The sequence below is a fragment of the Oncorhynchus mykiss genome, chromosome 12 (assembly GCF_013265735.2).
Source record: "Oncorhynchus mykiss isolate Arlee chromosome 12, USDA_OmykA_1.1, whole genome shotgun sequence".
NCBI lineage: Eukaryota > Metazoa > Chordata > Actinopteri > Salmoniformes > Salmonidae > Oncorhynchus > Oncorhynchus mykiss.
In genome coordinates this window covers 55671960-55692697 of record NC_048576.1, presented here as the reverse complement: position 1 = coordinate 55692697, position 20738 = coordinate 55671960, and the positions used below count along the sequence as shown (strand labels likewise).

General features: G+C 42.0%; 1 protein-coding gene across 1 annotated transcript in view; it reads left to right on the top strand.

Annotated features, from left to right (window-relative positions):
- Positions 1 to 19974, top strand: part of ccnjl (cyclin J-like) — a 28519-nt gene extending 8545 nt beyond the window's left edge. The window contains exons 4-6 of the mRNA XM_021624209.2: positions 15435 to 15734; positions 17328 to 17487; positions 18136 to 19974. Coding sequence (XP_021479884.2) covers positions 15435 to 15734; positions 17328 to 17487; positions 18136 to 18622 — 947 coding nt within the window. The 3' untranslated portion in view covers positions 18623 to 19974. The remainder of the gene's footprint in view (positions 1 to 15434; positions 15735 to 17327; positions 17488 to 18135) is intronic.
- Positions 19975 to 20738: the final 764 nt, after the last annotated feature.

The following is a 20738-nucleotide window of genomic DNA, read 5'->3' as shown; positions in this document are numbered from 1 at the left end:
TATATAGGTACTGGATGGTAGAAAGCTTGGCCCCAGTGACGTACTGGGCCGTACGCACTACCCTCTGTAGCGCCTTATGGTCGGATGCCGAGCAGTTGCCATACCAGGCGGTGATGCAACTGGTCAGGATGCTCTCAATGGTGCAGCTGTAGAACTTTTTGAGGATCTGGGGACCCATGCCAAATCTTTTCAGTCTCCTCAGGGGGAATAGGTGTTGTTGTGCCCTCTTCATGACTTTCTTTGTGTGTTTGGACCATGATAGTTTGTTGGTGATGTGGACACCAAGGAACTTGAAATTCTCGACACGCCGAACAGCCCCGTCGATGTCAATGGGGGCTGTTCGGCCCTCCTTTTCCTGTAGTCCACGATCATCTCCTTTGTCTTGTTCATGTTGAGGGAGAGGTTGTTGTCCTGGCACCACACTGCCATGTCTCTGACCTCCCTATAGGCTGTCTCATCGTTTTTGGTGGTCAGGCCTGCCACCGTTGTCGTCAGCGAACTTAATGATGGTGTTGGAGGCGTGCTTGGCAATGCAGTCGTGAGTGAACAGGGAGTACAGGAGGGAACTAAGCAGCATCCCTGACGGGTCCCCGTGTTAAGCGTCAGCTTGGCAGATGTGTTGTTGCCTGGGGGCAGCCCGTCGGGAAGACCAGGATCCACTTGCAGAGGGAGGTGTTGAGTCCCAGGGTCCTTAGCTTAGAGATGAGCTTTGTGGAGACTTCTAGAGAATAGATGGAGTTGTAGACTTTATAACTGTCTATATCGGGGAATAATTGCCGTTGTAGTGAAACAAAATTTTTGTTGACCAAGTAATTATTATTATTAATGTTTTTTTTTTATGTTGGGGGTGGTACAGGTACATCTTTTTTTAAATTTTTTACGTTTATAAAACATGTACCCACTCACTCATGCTGCCACTCAAAAGAAGAAGAAAAAACTGCAAGAAGTGCATACAGAGTTGAAGTCATAATACATTCAGTATAAACAGGAAAAGAAAGAAAACATAAGTGGGCCTCTACCCCCAACCTCCTCCTTCTTCCACTCCCCCAACCCCACCCAGCCAACATTTTTCAATCCAACCCCCGGAAACCATGTTTCCCACCCCACCTAGCAACTAGGGTTGCTCGTCAGTCACTCCCCAGACTAGCCACCCCCTCCCGGCGACCAGAGAGAACCCTCCCCATACCACCCCTTCCCTGTGGTCCTGAACGCAAAGTAAGTTAAAAAGATTAAACTAGGCAGTGGGGGAAAAAGTACCCAATTGTCATACTTATAAAGATACTTTAATAGAAAATGTAAAAGTGAAAGTCACACAGTAAAATGCAACTTGGGTAAAAGTCTAAAAGTATTTGGTTTTAGATATCAAGAATCAAAAGTAAAATAATAAATCATTTCAAAGTGCTTATATTAAGGAAACCAGACAGCACAATGTTTTTGTTTATTTATGGATAGCCAGGAGCGTACTCCAACACTCAGACCTTATTTACAAATGAAGCATTTGTGTTTAATGAGTCCACCAGATCAGAGGGAGTAGGGATGACCAGGGATGATCTCTTGATAAGCATTCAATATGTAAAGAGTACTTTTGAGTTTCACGGAAAATGTATGGAGTATAAAGTACATTATTTTCTTTAGGAATGTAGTGAAGTAAAAATTGTCAAAACCCCCAGAAAACTATTTAAGTATACTTAAGTGCTTTACACCACTGGAAATAGGTACAGTGGCAAGAAAAAGTATGTGAACCCGTTGGAATTACCTGGATTTCTGCATAAATTGGTCATATAATTTGATCTGATCTTCGTCTAAGTCACAACAATAGACACACAGTCTGCTTAAACTAATAACACACAAACAATTATACATTTTTGTGTCTTTATGGAACACACCATGTACACATAAATAATAACGTGTTGACCCTCCTTTGGCAGCAATAAACTCAATCAAATGTTTTCTGTAGTTGAGAATCAGACCTGCCCAACGGTCAGGAGGAATTTTGGACCCTTCATCTTTACGCAACTGTTTCATTTCAGCAATATTCTTAAGCTGTCTGGTGTGAACCGCTCTCGGGGTCATGCCACAGCATTTTAAATCGGGTTGAGGTCAGGACTCTGACTGATCCCCCTCCAGAAGGCGTATTTTCTTCTGTTGAAGCCATTCTGTTGTTGATTTACTTCTGTGTTTTGCATCATTGTCCTGTTGCATCACCCATCTTCTGTTGAGCTTCAATTGGTGCACAGATAGCCCAACATTCTCCTGCAAAATGTCTTGATAAACTTGGGAATTCATTTTTCCGTCGATGATAGCAAGCTGTCCAGGCCCTGAGGCAGCGAAGCAGCCCCAAACCATGATGCTCCCTCTACCATAATTTACAGTTGGGATGAGATTTTGATGTTCTCCACAACCCCTTTCCAGCTTAATGCAAGTCAACAATTCTTAATCTTAGGTCTTCTGAGATATCTTTTGTTTGAGGCATGGTTCACATTAGGCAATGCTTCTTGTGAATAGCAAACTCAAAGTTTGTGATTTATTTACATTTTTATAGGGCACAGGTCAGCTGACTCCTGACTCCAATGAGCTTTTTTCATTAGCTTAGGGGCTCACATACTTTTTCCAACCTACACTGGAAATGTTTAAATGATGTATTCAATATAGACAAGAAAAATACAATAATGTGTGTGTCATTAGTTTAAGCACACTGTGTTCAGCTATTGTTGTGACTAAGATGAAGGTCAGATCAAATTTTCTGACTAATTTATGCAGAAATCCAGGTAATTTCAAAAGGTTCACATACTTTTTCTTGCCACTGCATGTTTGTGTTGGGCTTTATAAATGGTTTATTTGTATGTGTTAGGCTTTAGCTGAGATTATTCTTTACAGAGTCAAGTATATTTGTACAGGCCTCAATTGTTCCTTGACTAGGACCATTCATTCTCGCTGTCGATAATTTGAAAGTTATAACTTCTAATAATAAAGCTGTATTCACAGGCAAATTGGGATAGAGTGAGGTTATTGCCATCTAAAAGCTCAGACATACCGGTAGGATTGTCAAATGTTTGACTGCCAAGAGTCAATCTCTTTTGTGTTCACACAGCTAGCTAGCTAAGGACACTGTTAATTCGGCAGCTAACACAGGTAGCTGTTTCTTGGAAACTAGCTAATCCATTGTGATTTAATTATAATGTCAATACTAGTGGTTAACTAGTTGGATGAATAATTTAGTGTTGTGTGCATTGTCTGTGCACTTCGCTAGATACCATCCTGTAGCCTACATTGCATTTGAAACATGACTGGCTCATCCATAAATTTGACTGGAGTGCAGGGTGAGATTCCCAAAGGCTGAAGCGTAGACCTTCTTTGCTCCAGTAGTGCTCAGTTCACGAGCTCAGAGCATGCCCAGCCCAACATGCATTTGTAGTCTACTTGTGTGCCCCTTGCTTTAGCTACTGTCATGGAGTTTGCTAAATATTGCCATTAAGAAACTGATCAAACACACAGGTGCAAAATCAAGGTGACCAACAAGGATGAGGAGCCAGAGAGGGAGTGCGCTGATGTAATGTCCACAACTAAATAATCATTGTGAAATCTGAAAAGACGCATATCTCGAAAGCATGATGGTGTACTTACTACGCCCACTTACTGAAAGGAAGGAATGAGGTGGGTAGCTAACTGTGTCATTGTAGCAAAGTATTTATAAACAAAAAAATCTGATTTCTTAAGAATCCTTCATTTTTGTTCTATTATCTAGGCCTGGCATATTCCAACTTTCAAGGAGCTTTCCGTTTTGATTGGGTTATTTTTCCTAAAAACCTTTAGGCCTACCTATAAGGGTGTTTACCTCCACTGTACTCACATCCTACAATACCCTTGTCTGTACATTATGCCGTGAATCTATTCTACCACGCCCAGAAATCTGCTCCTTTAATTCTCTGTTCCCAATGCACTAGACAACCAGTTCTTTAGCCGTACCCATATCCTACTCATCCTCTGTTCCTCTGGTGATGTAGAGGTTAACCTAGGCCCTGTAGACCCCAGTACCACACCGATTCCCCAGGCACTATCATTTGTTGACTTCTGTAACCATAAAAGCCTTGGTTTCATGCATGTTAACATCAGAAGCCTCCTCCCTAAGTTTGTTTTATTCACTGCTTTAGTACACTCCGCCAACCATACTGTCCTAGCCGTGTCTGAATCCTGGCTTAGGAAGGCCACCAAAAATTCGGAAATTTCCATCCCCAACTACAAATGTTTCCACCAAGATAGAACTGCCAAAGGGGGTGGAGTCACAATCTTCTGCAGATATAGTCTGCTGATTTCTGTCATGCTATCCAGGTCTGTGCCCAAACAGTTCAAGCTTCTACTTTTATAAATCCACCATTCCAGAAATAAGTCTCACTGTTGCCGCTTGTTATAGACCCCCCTCAGGCCCCAGCTGTGCCATGGACTCCATATGTCAATTGATTGCCCCCCCATTTATCTTCAGAGTTCGTACTGTTAGATGACCTAAACTGGGATATGCTTAACACCCCGGACATCCTACAATCTAATCTAGATGCCATCAATCTCATACAAATTATCAAGGAACCTACCAGGTACAACCCTAGATCCGTAAATACGGGCACCCTCATAGATATCATCTTGACAAACCTGCCCTCTAAATACACCTCTGCTGTCTTCAACCAGGATCTCAGCGATCACTGCCTCATTGCCTGCATCCGTAATGGGTCCGCTGTCAAACGACCACCCCTCATCACTGTCAAACGCTCCCTAAATCACTTCAGCAAGCAGGCCTTTCTAATCGACCTGGCCCGGGTATCCTGGAAGGATATTGACCTCATCCCGTCAGTAGAAGATGCCTGGTTATTCTTTAAAAGTGCTTTCCTCACCATCTTAAATAAGCAGGCCCCATTCAAAAAATGTAGAACTAAGAACAGATATACTATTGAAGTCGGAAGTTTACGTACACCTTAGTCAAATACATTTAAACTCAGTTTTTCCACAATTCCTGCCATTTAATCCTAGTACAAATTCCAGTTAGGATCACCTCTTTATTTTAAGAATGTGAAATGTCAGAATAGTAGTGGAGAGTGATTTATTTCAGCTTTTATTTATTTCATCTCATTCCCAGTGGGTCCACTCAATTAGTATTTGGTAGCATTGCCTTTTAAATTGTTTAACTTGGGTCAAACGTTTCGGGTAGCCTTCTACAAGCTTCCAACAATAAGTTGGGTGAATTTTGGCCCATTCCTCCTGACAGAGCTGGTGTAACTGAGTCAGGTTTGTAGGCCTCCTTGCTCACACGCTTTTTCAGTTCTGCCCACAAATCTTCTATATGATTTAGGTCAGGGCTTTGTGATTGCCACTCCAATATCTTGACTTTGTTGTCCTTAAGCCATTTTGCCACAACTTTGGAAGTCTGCTTGGGATCATTGTCCATTTGGAAGACCCATTTGAGACCAAGCTTTAACTTCCTGACTGATGTTTTGAGATGTTGCTTCAATATATCACCTTGTTTTTCCTACCTCATGATGCCATCTATTTTGTGAAGTGCACCAGTCCCTCCTGTGTCAAAGCACCCCCACAACATGATTCTGCCACCCCCGTGCTTCACGGTCATTCAGACTGATCTTACTCCCTAATTTCACCAGAGGTGAAAACAGTGCCCCCTACCCTAGAGAAGTTTTAACAAGACATTTGTGGAGTGGTTGAAAAACTAGTTTTAATGACTCCAACCTAAATGTATGTAAACTTCCGACTTCACTCCAGACTTGACTGCCCTTGGCCAGTACAAAAACATCCTGTGGCGTACTGCATTAGCATCGAATAGTCCCCGCGATATGCAACTTTTCAGGGAAGTTAGGAACCAATATACACAGTCAGTTAGGAAAGCAAAGGTTAGCTTTTTCAAACAGATTTGCATCCTGTAGCACAATTTCCAAAAGGTTTTGGAGTACCTCCTCCCAGCTGCTCACTGCACTGAGGCTAAGAAACACTGTCGCCACCAATAAATTTACGCTAATCGATATTTTCAATAAGCATTTTTCTACGGCTGGCCATGCTTTCCACCTGGCTACCCCTAACCCGGCCAATAACTCTGCACCCCCCTGCAGCAACTTGCCCAAGCCCCCCCCCCCCTCCCCCCCGCTTCTCCTTCACCCAAATCCAGATAGCTGATGTTCTGAAAGAGCTGCAAGATCTGGACCCTCTCTTTCTAAAATTATCTGCCGCAATTATTGCAACCCCTATTACTATCCTGTTCAACCTCGCTTTCGTATCGTCTGAGATCCCCAAAGATTGGAAAGCTGCCGCTGTCATCCCCCTCTTCAAAGGGGGAGAAACTCTAGACCCAAACTGTTATAGACCTATATCCATCCTGCCCTACCTTTTCTAAAGTCTTCGAAAGCCAAGTTAACAAACAGATCACTGACCATTTCGAATCCCACCGTACCTTCTCCGCTATGCAATCTGGTTTCCGAGCTGGTCATGGGTGCACCTCAGCCACGTTCAAGGTCCTAAATGATATCATAACCACCATCGATAACTCTGCCAACTCCATCGATTAACTCTGTCAATCACCGCATCATCTTATCGGCAGACTCAATAGCCTTGGTTTCTCAAATGACTGCCTCGCCTGGTTCACCAACTACTTCTCAGATAGTTCAGTGTGTCAAATTGGAGGGCCTCTTGTCCGGACCTCTGGCAGTCTCTATGGGGGTGCCACAGAGTTCAATTCTCGGGCCGACTCTTTTCTCTGTATTTTTCAATGATGTCGCTTTTGCTGCTTGTGATTCTCTGATCCACCTCTACGCAGACGACACCATTCTGTATTCTTCTTGCCCTTCTTTCGACACTGTGTTAACAAACCTCCAGGGGAGCTTCAATGCCATACAACACTCCTTCCGTGGCCTCCAACTGCTCTTAAATGCTAGTAAAACTAAATGCATGCTCTTCAACCGATTACTGCCCGCACCCTCTCACCTGTCTAGCATCACTACTCTGCACGGTTCTGACTTAGAATATGTGGACAACTACAAATACCTAGGTGTCTGGATAGACTGTAAACTCTCCTTCCAGACTCACATTACGCACCTCCAATCCAGAATTAAACCTCGGATCTGCTTCCTATTTCGCAACAAAGCCTCCTTCACTCATGCTGCCAAACATACCCTCGTAAAACTGACTATCCTGCTGATCCTTGACTTCGGTGATGTCATTTACAAAATAGCTTCCAGCACTCTACTCAGCAAATCACAGTGACATCCAGTTTTTCACCAATGCCCCATATACGACCTACAACTGCGATCTGTATGCTCTCGTTGGCTGGCCCTGACTTCATATTTGCCGCTAAACCCACTGGCTCCAGGTCATCTATAAGTCTTTGCTAGGTTAAGCCCCACCTTATCTCAGCTCACTGGTCCCCATAGCAACACTCACCCGTAGCACACACTCCAGCAGGTATATTTCACTGGTCGTCCCCAAAGCCAGCTCCTTCTTTGGCCGCCTTTCCTTCCAGTTCTCTGCTGCCAATGACTGGAACGAATTTCAAAAATCACTGAAGCTGGAGACTCATATCTCCCGCTCTAACTATAAGCGTCAGCTGTCAGAGCAGCTTACCGATCACTGCACCTGTACACAGCCCATCTTCTAAAAAGCCCACCCAACTACCTCGTCCCTATATTGTTATTTATTTTTGCTCTTTTACACCACAGTGTCTCTACTTGCACATCATCATCTGCACATCTATCACTCCAGTGTTAATGCTAAATTGTATTTTTTTCACCTCTATGGCCTATTTATTGCCTTACCTCCCTAATCTTACTACATTTGCACACACTGTATATATACTTTTCTAATGTGTTATGTATGTTTGTTTATCCCATGTGTAACTCTGTGTTGTTTTTGATCGCACTGCTTTGCGATTAGCATCCCCGGTGGCTCTGCAAGCATGGAGAGGATATTCTCCGCTGCTGGCCTGCCCCCCCAGACGCCATCACATGAGCCTGAATTAATTTCTAAAAATAAATTCAAAGGCACTGTAGACTGAGTAAGGCATTTTTCGTTAATCACAGCCTATATACACAATTTATAGACTAATGATTGAATACAACAAAATGTTGTTTAAATGCTGAGCGCTTCATGTCCCTGACTTCCTACCAGCCTAGTGTGTCACACTCGCGAATGCTTCACAATGTATTTCTTTGTAGGCTATAGCCTTTAAATAATATAGCCTAAATAATTCATTTCCGTTCCTTCTTAGGCTCCTGACCTATTTAGAGTGTTTATATGCTGTTTAATGTGACGTGTTTGAAATGATGAGCGCTTCTTACCTTCACCTTCTCATGTTTTATTAAAATACTTTTCATTCATATCATATGGTTTAGTTTCAATACTTAAAAACCAAATGGTTGGTCCAGGTAGTCACAAAGATAGATGGTTGTTTGTTAAATTGTGATTTTAATGAATGGAGCGTCAATATGTTTTTCCTGTGAGTGCTGAGCGGTTGAAAAGGACGTGGAGACCCGGCCCTACCGCTCGATGAGCAGGATTTCTGACCGCTCAACTGCCCATATAATCTTACTGGGATATTATTCCATCTAATGAGATCGGATTTAATTGATTTGAGCGTTCTGTTAAAGTTTGTGCCAATGGTTTTTTTCTATGGGAGGAAATATATCTATCTACTCAAGTATTTAAAATGGGAACAATTGGGATTTCATAAGTAGAGATGGAGTCCTCACTCAGGGTCTTGAAGCAGTAGGGCTGATTTGGTTAGATTCATTTTATAACTTGATGTCCTTGAATTTTTCTATGATCATCAATGTGTTTTAGATATAGTAAAATATCGTCTGCATGTAATGATCTCTTCCCCCAAATTAACCTTTGTGAATGGCTCTGTTAATCAGTTCGAGCAACCGTGCACTTAATTGATTCCAAATGTTTAAATAGGAGGAATACCCATCCCATCCCATTTTAGTAATGCTCTCCAATGCTCTTTGAGTTCATTGAGAGAGATTTGGGCTCCCAGCGAGGTGGCTTCTGTTGAGAGATGAAGTTCTTAGTCTGGTTTTGATGTTGATTTACTATCCAAGGTGTACAGTTCTTTATAGAAGCAGGAGAATCAGATTCATTTGGGTTCTGATGGTAACTCCTCTCTTTCAGATGTAATTTCTGCTAAATCAGCTAATTGATCATTACTGCGTACCTTGTTGGCCAGTAAACGACAAAGACGATTGATTACCTTGGAAGTCTAACTCGATGGTTGGCAAATTCTGCTCTCTGTCTTATCAATAAATTATGTTCTGTCTTGACTTTGGAAAGAGTAATAGCTACCTGGAATGAAAAGTGTTTGTTGAAAACACTAATGCAGTGAACAACATTTCCAATTCTGACACCTTTTTTAATTGTGATTTATTCAACCCAGATGAAAATGCAGTTGCATTATTTTTAATCAAACCTTTGGTTGCATCCCATAGAATCCGGGGGTCATCGACTGAATTTTTATTGATGAATTAATTTAGTTTAAATTTCAAATTGATCACAGAATGTATGATTTTGTAGTAATGAAACGTCAAAACACCATATGTCGAATTTCTATTTTCTTGATTAAGGAAAGTAGAGTTGTAGATAATAGTATGAAAACAATTGAGGAGAAATGTTTTCTGCTTGTTTGAGTAGAAAGTGATCTCTCTTGCTTTCGGATTATGTGCTCGCCGGGCATCAATGAGTTTGTAATCAGAGAGTAAAGGTTATATGCTGGAGAACCTTGGTTGCGTGTGGCTTGTTGTTGGTCTTATTAGATTTGTCTTGCATGTCCAAAATAGCATTCATGTCTGTCCCAAAAAACAGATGGAATTGAGTTAATTTTAACAATATGCTGTTCAGTGAATCAAAAAAGAGTACATATTAATAAAGGACATTTGACTTCCACTATGGATACATTTAAGGAAAGTGATTCTGCCTTCTTGGTCTTCGCCTTCACCCAAGTTGGCGATTTTGAGTCTCTCTTGTATCATTGTGAATAATAATTAATAATAATAATATGTATTTTTTTTTTTTTTTTTACAAATGAAAAGCTGAAATGTCTTGAGTCAATAAGTATTAAACCCCTTTGTTATGGCAAGCCTAAATAAGTTAATGAGTGAAAATGTGCTTAACAAGTCACATAATAAATTCCATTGACTCACTCTGTGTTCAATAATAGTGTTTAACATGGTTTTTGAATGACTACCTTATCCCTGTACCCCACACATACAGATCATTGTAAGGTCCCTCAGTCGAGCAGTGAATTTGAAACCGATTCAACCAAAAAGACCAGGGAGGTTTTCCAATGCCTCTTCAAGAAGGGCACCTATTGGTAGAAGGGTAAAAATATAAAAATGCAGACATTGAATATCCCTTTGAGCATGGTGACATTATTAATTACATTTTTTGTGGTTTATCAATAAACACAGTCACTACAAAGATACAAGTGTCCTTCCTAACTCAGTCGCTGGAGAGGATGGAAACCGCTCAGGGATTTCACCATAAGGCCAATGGTGACTTTTTAAAACGGTTACAGAGTTTAATGGCTGTGATAACAGATAACTGAGGATGGATCAACAACATTGTAGTAACTCCACAATACTAACCTAATTGACAGAGTGGAGAGAAGGAAGCCTGTACAGAATACAAATGTTCCAAACCCTGTTTGCAAAAAGGCACTGAAGTAATACTGCAAAGAAATTAACTTTATGTCCTGGAAACAGTGAGTTTGGGGCAAATACAACACATCACTGAGTACCACTCTTTATCTTTTCAAGCATGGTGGTGGGTGCATCATGTTATGGGTATGCTTTTCATCGGCAAGGACTAGGCAGTTGTTTTTAGGATAAAAATGTATGGAATAGAGCTGAGCACAGCCTAAATCCGAGAGGAAAACCTGGTTCAGTCTGCTATTCAACAGGCACTGGGAGACAAATTCACCTTTTCAGCAGGACAATAACTTAAAACACAAGGCCAAATATACACTGGAGTTGCTAAACAAGATGACATTGAATGTTTCCGTGGCCGAGTTACAGTTTTGACTTAAATCAATATTAAATCTATGGCAAGACTTGAAAATGGCTGTCTAGCAATGATCAACAACCAACTTGACAGAGCTTGAAGAATTAAAAAAATAAATAATGTGCAAATATTGCACAATACAGGTGTGCAAAGCTCACAGAAAGACTCACAGCTGTAATCACTGCCAAATGAGATTCTAACATGTGTAGACTCAGTGGTGTGAATACTTATGTAAATGAAATGTTTCTGTATATAATTTGCAATACATGTCTAAAAACACACTATTGTGTGTAGTGAGGAAGGGGAAAAAATAAGATTTAATCCATTATGAATTGAGGCTGCAACACAACAAAAATGTGGAATAAGTCAAGGGGTATGAATACTTTCTGAAGGCACTGATATAAGCTCATTGATGTGTAACAAAAAAGCAGGAACCACAGGGAGACTCATCCATTGGTCGTTCCCCATCCAGAAGACCCTACTTGTAAAACCACCCCCTGCCCTGTACTGTCATTACGGAGTTGCAGCGTAATGTTGAATGGCAGCCTTACACATTGAATATTTTAAGCAGCATATTTTGTAGGTCTCAAGGTATTCAAAAATAAATCAAGTGAAACATAGGGGGTAGGTAGAAATACTCTGTAAGGTTACTGATATTTAGTTTAGCGAGACAGAAATCCCCTTGAGGTTTGTTGATGTTCTGAAGGAATTAATATGCCCACAGATCATTTTCATAATTATGTGTTCATTGGAGATTTTAGTGACAACTCTGCAATTGAGGATTTATTGAAATGTTACACAAGTCTCAGTTTGAGATGTTCCAAATGTTAGAGCGTAAGAAAGATCCCTCTTTCCCTCAAAGAAAGAAAGTACGTACTGCTGGGCCTTTTTCAGTCAATGTTTCTGGGTTGAAATATTTGCATTACAATGGAATGTTTAATGGCTAAATAAGGAAAAGTGGGGCAATTATTTTACCCCTTTTTGAAAACACACACACCCACACCCTCCACTGATCTGAGGAGGGGGCCTCTGCCTGAGTGCCCAGGACTGATCTCCAGAGGTCAGGGGCCAGGGGTTCTGCATTGTTGGAGCATCTGGCTCCAGGGGGAGATACATGAGGATTTAGCTGTGACCACCCAGTGAAAGGGAAAAGTGGGAGAGAAAAAAAAAAAAAAAAAAATATATATATATATATATATATATATATATATATATATATATATATATATATATATATATATATATATATATATATATATATATATATATATAAAAAATATGATTTTATTTTATCAAGTAAGTTGACTTACACATTCTCATTTACAGCAACGACCTGGGGAATAGTGGCAGGGAAGAGGAGGGGGATGAATGAGACAATTGTAAACTGGGGATGATTAGGTGGCCATGATGGTATGAGTGCCAGATTGGGAATTTAGCCAGGACATCCGTTTAACATCCCATCCAAAAGACGGCACCCTACACAGGGCAATGTCCCCAATCACTGCCTTGGAGCATTGGGATATTTGTTTTTTAGACCAAAGGAAAGGGTGCCTCCTATTGGCCCTCCAACACCACTTCCAGCAGCATCTGGTCTCCATCCAGGGACCAACCAGGACCAACCCTGCTTAGCTTCAGAAGCAAGCCAGCAGTAGGATGCAGGGTAGTATGCTGCTGAAAGTAGAGTCCTCCGTTGTTAATGACATATTTTTTAGCATCATGATTCCTGTAATAAAGGTGTCTTTCCTGACGCTTTACCTGATTATTATTTTTTTTTTGCTAGGCCAGGCTGATGTAATGAGCGAGCCTCTTACTCTCTTCCCCCTCGTGTATAATATTTCCAAATGCAATTGCGGGGGAAAAACTACTTTGGAAGCAACTCGTTTTCCATATTAAAGAGAAGTCTCTGCTTTCCGTGGGTATAATTTGTATTTCTCAATTATTATTATTTTTTTTATTGAGCTCCATGCACACTGTTTTACAATGAAGATACCTGATATGGCTTTGAAATACGGAGAGCGCGAAATTGCGCATCAGCCATCGCAAGTGCCCAGGCCTGATCTCCAGAGGTCAGGAGCCAGGGGTCCTGCATTGTTGGAGCATCTGACTCCAGAGGGAGATGCTTGAGGATTTAGCTGTGACCAGTAGAATCCTCAGTCGTTAATTGCATATATTCAAGGTTAATTTGTCGCTAGACCATATAGGAATGTCTTGTTTGCACGTTTACAAAATGTATCAAATCGTTTTTAATTTATTTTATTTCACCTTTTATTTAACCAGGCGGGCCAGTTAAGTTGTAATTTACAACTGTGACCTGGACAAGATAAAGCAAAGCAGTGCGATCAAAATCAACAAGACAGAGTTATACATAAACAAATGTACAGTCAATAACACAATAGAAAAATCTATGTACAGCGTGTGCAAATGTAGGGAGGTAAGGCAATAAATAGGCCATAGAGGTGAAATAATTACAATTGAACATTAACACTGGAGTGATAGATGTGCAGATGATGATGTGCAAGTAGAGATACTGGGGTGCAAGAGGATAAATAAAATGTGGATGAGGTAGTTGGGTGTGCTATTTACAGATTGGCTGTGTACAGGTACAGTGATCAGTAAGCTGCTCTGACAGCTGACGCTTAAAGTTAGAGAGGGAGATATAAGACTCCAGCTTCAGTGATTTTTGCAATTTGTTCCAATCATTGGCAGCAGAGAACTGGAAGGAAAGGCGGCCAAAGAAGGAGCTGGCTTTTGGGATGACCAGTGAAATATACCTGCTGGAGCACGTGCTATGGGTGGGTGTTGCTATGGTGACCAGTGAGCTGAGATAAGGTGGGGCTTTACCTAGCAAAGACTTATAGATGACCTGGAGCCAGTGGGTCTGGCAACGAATATGTAGGGAGGGCCAGCCAACGAGAGCATACAGGACGCAGTGGTGGGTAGTATATGGGGCATTGGTGACAAAACGGATGGCACTGTGATAGACTACATCCAGTTTGCTGAGTAGAGTGTTGGAGGCTAATTTATAAATGACATCGCCAAAGTCAAGGATCGGTAGGATAGTCTGTTTTACGAGGGTATGTTTTACGAGGGTATACTTATTTTCCACCATAATTTGCAAATAAATTCATTAAAAATCCTACAATGTGATTTTCTGGATTTTATTTTCTCATTTTGTCTGTCATAGCTGAAGTTTACCTATGATGAAAATTACAGGCCTCTCATCTTTTTAAGTGGGAGAACTTGGTGGCTGACTAAATACTTTTTTGCCCCACTGTAGGTCTATAACAGTTTGGGTCTAGAGTGTCTCCCCCTTTGAAGAGGGGGATGACAGCGGCAGCTTTCCAATCTTTGGGGATCTCAGATGAAAATTACAGGAGAGTTTTAACAGGCTAGTAATAGGGGTTGCAACAATTTCGGTGGATAATTTTAGAAAGAGAGGGTCCAGATTGTCTAGCTCAGCTGATTTGTAGGAATCCAGATTTTGCAGCTCTTTCAGAACACCAGCTGTCTGGATTTCGGTGAAGGAGAAGCGAGGGGGGGGCTTGGGTGAGTTGCTGCAGGGGGGTGCAGAGTTGTTGGCCGGGTTAGGGGTAGCCAGGTGGAAAGCATGGCCAGCGGTAGAAAAATGCTTATTGAAATGATCGATTATCGTGGATTTATCGGTGGAGACCGAGTTTCCTAGCCTCAGTGCAGTGGGCAGCTGGGAGGAGGTGCTCTTGTTCTCCATGGACTTTACAGTGTCTCAACTTTTTGGAATTATTCCTACAGGATGCAAATTTCTGTTTGAAAAATCTAGCCTTAGCTTTCCTAACTGTTTGAGTATATTGGTTTCTGACTTCCCTGAAAAGTTGCATATCGCGGGAGCTATTCGATGCTAATGCAGAACGCCATAGGATGATTTTGTGCTGGTCAAGGGCAGTCAAGTCTGGAGTGAACCAAGGGCTATATCTGTTCTTAGTTCTACATTGGGGCATGCTTTTAATGGGGCATGCTTATTTTTGTTTGAATAGAATGTGTATTATTTAAGCAATAAGGCTCGAGGGGATGTAGTACATGTCCAATATACCACAGCTAAGGGCTGTTCTTATGTACGACGCAACGCAGAGTGCCTGGATACTGCCCTTAGCCGGTGAATGTTGACAATATACCGCAAATCCCGGAGGTGCCTTATTGCTATTGGAAACTGCTTACCAATGTAGTTAGAGCAGTAAAAATACCCATGGTATACGGTCTGATTATACTACGGCTTTCAGCCAATCAACATTCAGGCCTCGAAAAACCCAGTTTATTATAAGTTATGAATTATACATCTATAAGCACTCTTCACAAACAAAATCACTCCATCTACAAAATGTGTTCAATTTTCACTCACCGTAACACCATCTCCCCTCCAGGTAAGTTTGAAGAGAAGGAGGACCGTGTACCAAAGCTGGAGCAGCTAAACTCTCTGGGCTTCATGTGTAGCCTGAACCTGTCACTGAGCCGGAAGGACCTGGTAAAGATGGAGCTGCTCCTCTTAGAGACGTTTGGCTGGAACCTGTGTATGCCCACGCCTGCACACTTCATAGACTACTACCTCCATGCCGCTGTACAAGAGGGAGAACTGCACAACGGCTGGCCCCTCTCCTCCCTCAGTAAGACCAAAGCCTTCATGGACAAGTACACACACTACTTCCTGGAAGTCTCACTGCAAGGTGAGGATGAGATTGTGGCAGTCATGACATTTTGTCCGCTGGTTATTGTCATGCAAAAGACTGCCGGTCTCACGGTTGTTGACAGTTAATTAACAGACATGTTTAGCATTTCCAGACCTCCATGTATACAAGACACTGCTGCGCGCCCTTGGAATATCCACATTTTAAAAAGTATATATCAATTCAATATACACCCTCACATTAAATCCATTATTTGTTTTAGGCAGATCTGAAAGAACATTATGATACGAAGCAAATGTATTTCAGAAGAATAGAATAAGAGTTGGCCTACTGTAGGCCTATGTTATCTGGCAATGCTCAATGCTGTGTTCATTTAGCTGACAAGATATGCGTACAAGTCCCGTTCCATGACTTTATATGAATTTATAGTAAGAAGAATATAATGGAACTTAGCTGAATCAAATAGAAAGGATATTTTTCCAATTCCGGAGTGAGGGTGCATATGAAGTGGCTATGTTGAGCGTAAAAGTGATCATTCGAAACAGGTCCGATACCCTCGATTTTAGAGTTATTTGGCAACTTCAGTTGTGAATGATAGATCCCTTAGAATGCCTTCGAAATCAAAATGTATATGGGCTGCATGATGCGACTGTAGGCTGTTGATGATTTGAGAAAGTCGCCCAAAAAAAAAAAGCTGTGTTCCTTGCCTCAGGCTTCACACACTGTTCTCTCATTAAGAGATCATATTTTCACCTCTCAGACTATTCTCAATGTAATCTTGTCTTTACTAATATGCAAAAAATAAAGCTGAGAAATACGTATAGTAGCAACTGGGATCCTCCAATTTTTTGTGGGAACCATCAAAACTCTGCTTTCACACAGGATTATAGAAATGTCTGGGCTTATAAGAACACTTATTTCACTCCATGCATCATCCACTGTTTTGAGGAGCACTATCTCACTGCGTGACAGATGATATTTCGCCCAAACTCTGTATGCCATGGGCTCTCCAACCCTGTTCCTGCAGCTACCCAGAGCTTAATTTGGGAAACCAAGTGAAATATGTTCGGGAACATCGATAGTAACATCTTTTCACAACGAAACATATTTCATTAAACGTTTGACAGGCCCTTTGTGTGCTCGTATAGGCTAGCTAGACCAATTATGTACCAAAGACATATCAGTTTCATGTTTTTCTGCCATGTGTAATATGCGTAGTATGCGGTAGGCTATGTATTGTATAATGGCACAATCATCATTTTAATTCCGTTTTTTTGTTCGGGCTTGGGCTCATATATAGGCCTATGCATAAGCTTTAATATACAGCTGGGTGTTTGAATGAATCATCACCTTAGAAAGCGCTGTCCATTCCGTTGTGTTAGGCTTTGAAACGACGTCCACATCGACCGTGTTTTTCCACTCAGTTTCAACCTGTTGTTGAACTTCTTTCTTCAAATTGATCATCACAATACAGTCACCGCAACAGCCCTGATTAGGAGTGCCCAAGAATGGATGTCCATAAAGTGACTGCAGTGGGTGGTCTAATGGGCAAGACAATTGCTCTCTATGGTGGGGCCATTCGTTGTTGAGTAAATGAGTGAGACTGATGATCTCTGTGTTTGTGCGTCTCAGACCATGCCTTCCTCGGCTTCCGACCGTCCCAGGTGGCGGCAGCCTGCATTGCGGCGTCCCGCATCTGTCTCCAGATCACCCCAAGCTGGACCACCGTTCTCCACCTGCTCACCGGATACTCCTGGGAACCCCTCACCCCGTGCATCGAGCTCATGCTTCTGTAAGACTCCACTACTGCTTTACATAATGTGCTGTACACACACATTAATCTGGTCATTAGTCGGATTCCGACTCATCTGTTTTGAGTTTACACTTCATCAGGTAGTGAAGAAGCACCAATTGAATTAGGGCTATGTATAATATTTGTGAACATAAAGGGGAAGGCCAATTCATCTCTATTAAACAAAACAATCTGAAAGTTCTGGAGTCCTGTTTTGACATACTATATATCATCTATTGTGAATTACTTTATTATGACTTTACATGATGATGACTAAAATGTATTCTGTTGTGTGATGCTGCTCAAACTTTTTGTTGTTGGGTGCCACCAACTGCAGAAGTTGGGAAAATGTTAGTCTGGAGCCCTGAACAGACAAAATATTTTGCTACGGAATCTGACTAATGAATACACCCCATGTTTACTGACATCTGCTTACACTTAGTTTATCCTCCGCCATTTCTAAACTGTGTAGTTGTATGCTTCCCATGTATGCCCCTTTCCTCCATTTTAATGCAATTTGAGGTTGAAGTTCTACAGCTTTTTCATACTGTCATTACCATTGACCCTTAGTTATTACCTCTGTGTGTTGTTTATGTCCGTCAGCTAAACGTCATTAAGTAATCATTTTCACTGTTTTTCTCCCTCTAGTGCCCATGACAACGATGTGAAACAAGCCAACAAATCCAAGTCCAACTCTCCGTCTGTCCAGAGTCCTCTCCAACCCCAGGCCCTACCCTCAACCTCCACAGTCTCTGTCTCCACCATGAAACAGCCCTTGTCTACCTCTCAGCAGCTGCTCTTCCAGACAGGTGGATACCAGCAGCAGCTCACCCAGCACTCTACTCCCCTTTCCCAGCTGCACATGCTAGGTGAGTCCCCGACTCTGGGCCCTGTCGGGTCTCGCAACTACCTCCAGGCCCACCAGAGAGGGCTCCTCTCAGGGTCGGTTTCTCAGGGAGTCTTCCCCTCCTACCCCAGCTTAGCCTCAGGGCTGCGCTCCTCCCTGCCCCTGCAGGGACCTATCTCCATGCAAGTGGCTCTAGCTGCAGAGCCCCGTCACTGCCTCCCCCTGTCGTACGGGGGAGGCTACCTGGGCTCCCATCACACCTACACAGCAGGCTGCTTCGACAGGTGACGCCAGGAGAGGGAGGACAAACAGAACCTGGGGCAGTCAGTGTCTTCCTCCATCCATTCTGACCTCATCCACTGGGGACAAAGGAAACCAAAACAAAGAAGCAATGTCAATGCAGATGTTGCGGAGGTCATAATATTGACCTAACAAAAGCCCTACCTATTTGAAATGAGACACTTTGTGATGAGCTGATTACATACAGTACATACTGTTTCCTTCACGTGACTGCTTGCTCTATACTGAGACTGTGAGGCTGGTTTAGCCACTGTGATTCTGTGGGACTGCTGTTTTTTTATATACTATTATCTTTCAATGCTGCTGCTTTAAACAAAATTCTGACTTTATGATCAGTGGAAAGTGGTCTGTCCTTGGTATTATTTACATGAACTATATAATTTCAGGGTTTGAAGTATTACTTGAAAGAATATGTATTTAAACAGCTGTGTAAATGAATTTCTTTTTTGATGTTGTGTTTTCTTTCTTTTTTCTACTGGGTAAAAACAGTGTGTATTGTAATGTAGGAGATGCCTTGCTATGATTTCTGGTCCATCTTTGGCCTTGGCTGGTGTAGAGTAGTCTCAATCTTGTTTTGCCTTTCTGGTGCCCCTGGAAGCAGATGGAGCCATGGTTCCCAGGGGAACAGCCACATCCATCCTCTCAGCACATCAAACCACAGGGGAAGAAGTGATGCTTTACTAGCTAGTCCCCAGGGGGGCAAAGCCATGCTTTCTCCTCAGATAATGTAAATTATCCTGACTGGTACCATTTCATCTGTATGTCTGACTGAAACCCAGGACAGTCACACAACCCTCACTGGAACAGCTACTGTTGCTGTCCTTGTCACAAGGACCTTGAGCAGTTAATGACACCAGGATCACGTTGGGAAGGCTTCTGCATAGGATAGCTTATAGTTCAGTTCCGCTGACATTCTCATCTGGTCATACTACTACTGATGTCCTACCTCACTCTCCAGGGTGGTTGCTATTTGTGTAGTTTTACTGTAATTTACTGTACCTGTAAAATGGACCATGCTTGATCAGATGTAAAGAGTGCCACCAAACATTTATCCTATAATATTAGCAAAAGTATAGTTGACCTTTAAAGCTGGGACCCTTAAGGGTGAAACTGCCACGTCTGTTTTGTGAAAATACAACAAAGAAGTTACTGCAAACAACAACCCACCCTCCCCCCCCCGGACACCATTGCACGTGCAATAGAACAGCTGTATAAGGTGCATTCGGAAAGTATTCACACCCCTTGACTTTGTCCACATTTTGTTACGTTAGTCTTATTCTAAAATTAATTGAAAAATAAATCTATCTATACACAATACCCCATAATGACAAAGCAAAAACAAAATCCCAAAAAAACTGAAATACTTTATTTGCACAAGTATTCGGACCCTTTCCTATGAGACTGGAAATTGACCTCGGGTGCATCCTGTTTCCATTGATCATCCTTGATATTTCAACAACTTGATTGGACATGATTCGGTAAGGCACACATCTGTGTATATAAGGTCCCACTGTTGACAATGCATGTCAGAGCAAAAACCAAGCCATGAGGTCCAAGGAATTGTCCGTAGAGCTCAGACAGGATTGTGTCAAGGCACAGATCTGGGGAAGGGTAACAAAACATTTCTGCAGCGTTGAAGGTCCCCAAGAACACATTGGCCTCCATCATTCTTAAATGGAAGAAGTGTGGAACCACCAAGACTCTACCTAGAGGTCAATCAATCAAATGTATTTATAGAGCCCTTCTTACATCAGCTGATGTCACAAAGTGCTGTACAGAAACCCAGCCTAAAACCCCAAACAGCAAGCAATGTAGGTGTAGAAGCACGGTGGCTAGGAAAAACTCCCTAGAAAGGCCAGAACCTAGGAAGAAACCTAGAGAGGAACCAGGCTATGAGGGGTGGCCAGTCCTCTTCTGGCTGTGCTGGGTGGAGATTATAACAGAACATGGCCAAGATATAATATTTAAAACATTAAAGAACAGAAGTTAAGTAACTAAGAGAGTGTACAGTCGTGGCCAAAAGTTTTGAGAATGACACAAATATTCATTTTCACAAAGTCTGCTCCCTCAGTTTGTATGATGGGATGGCAATTTGCATGTACTC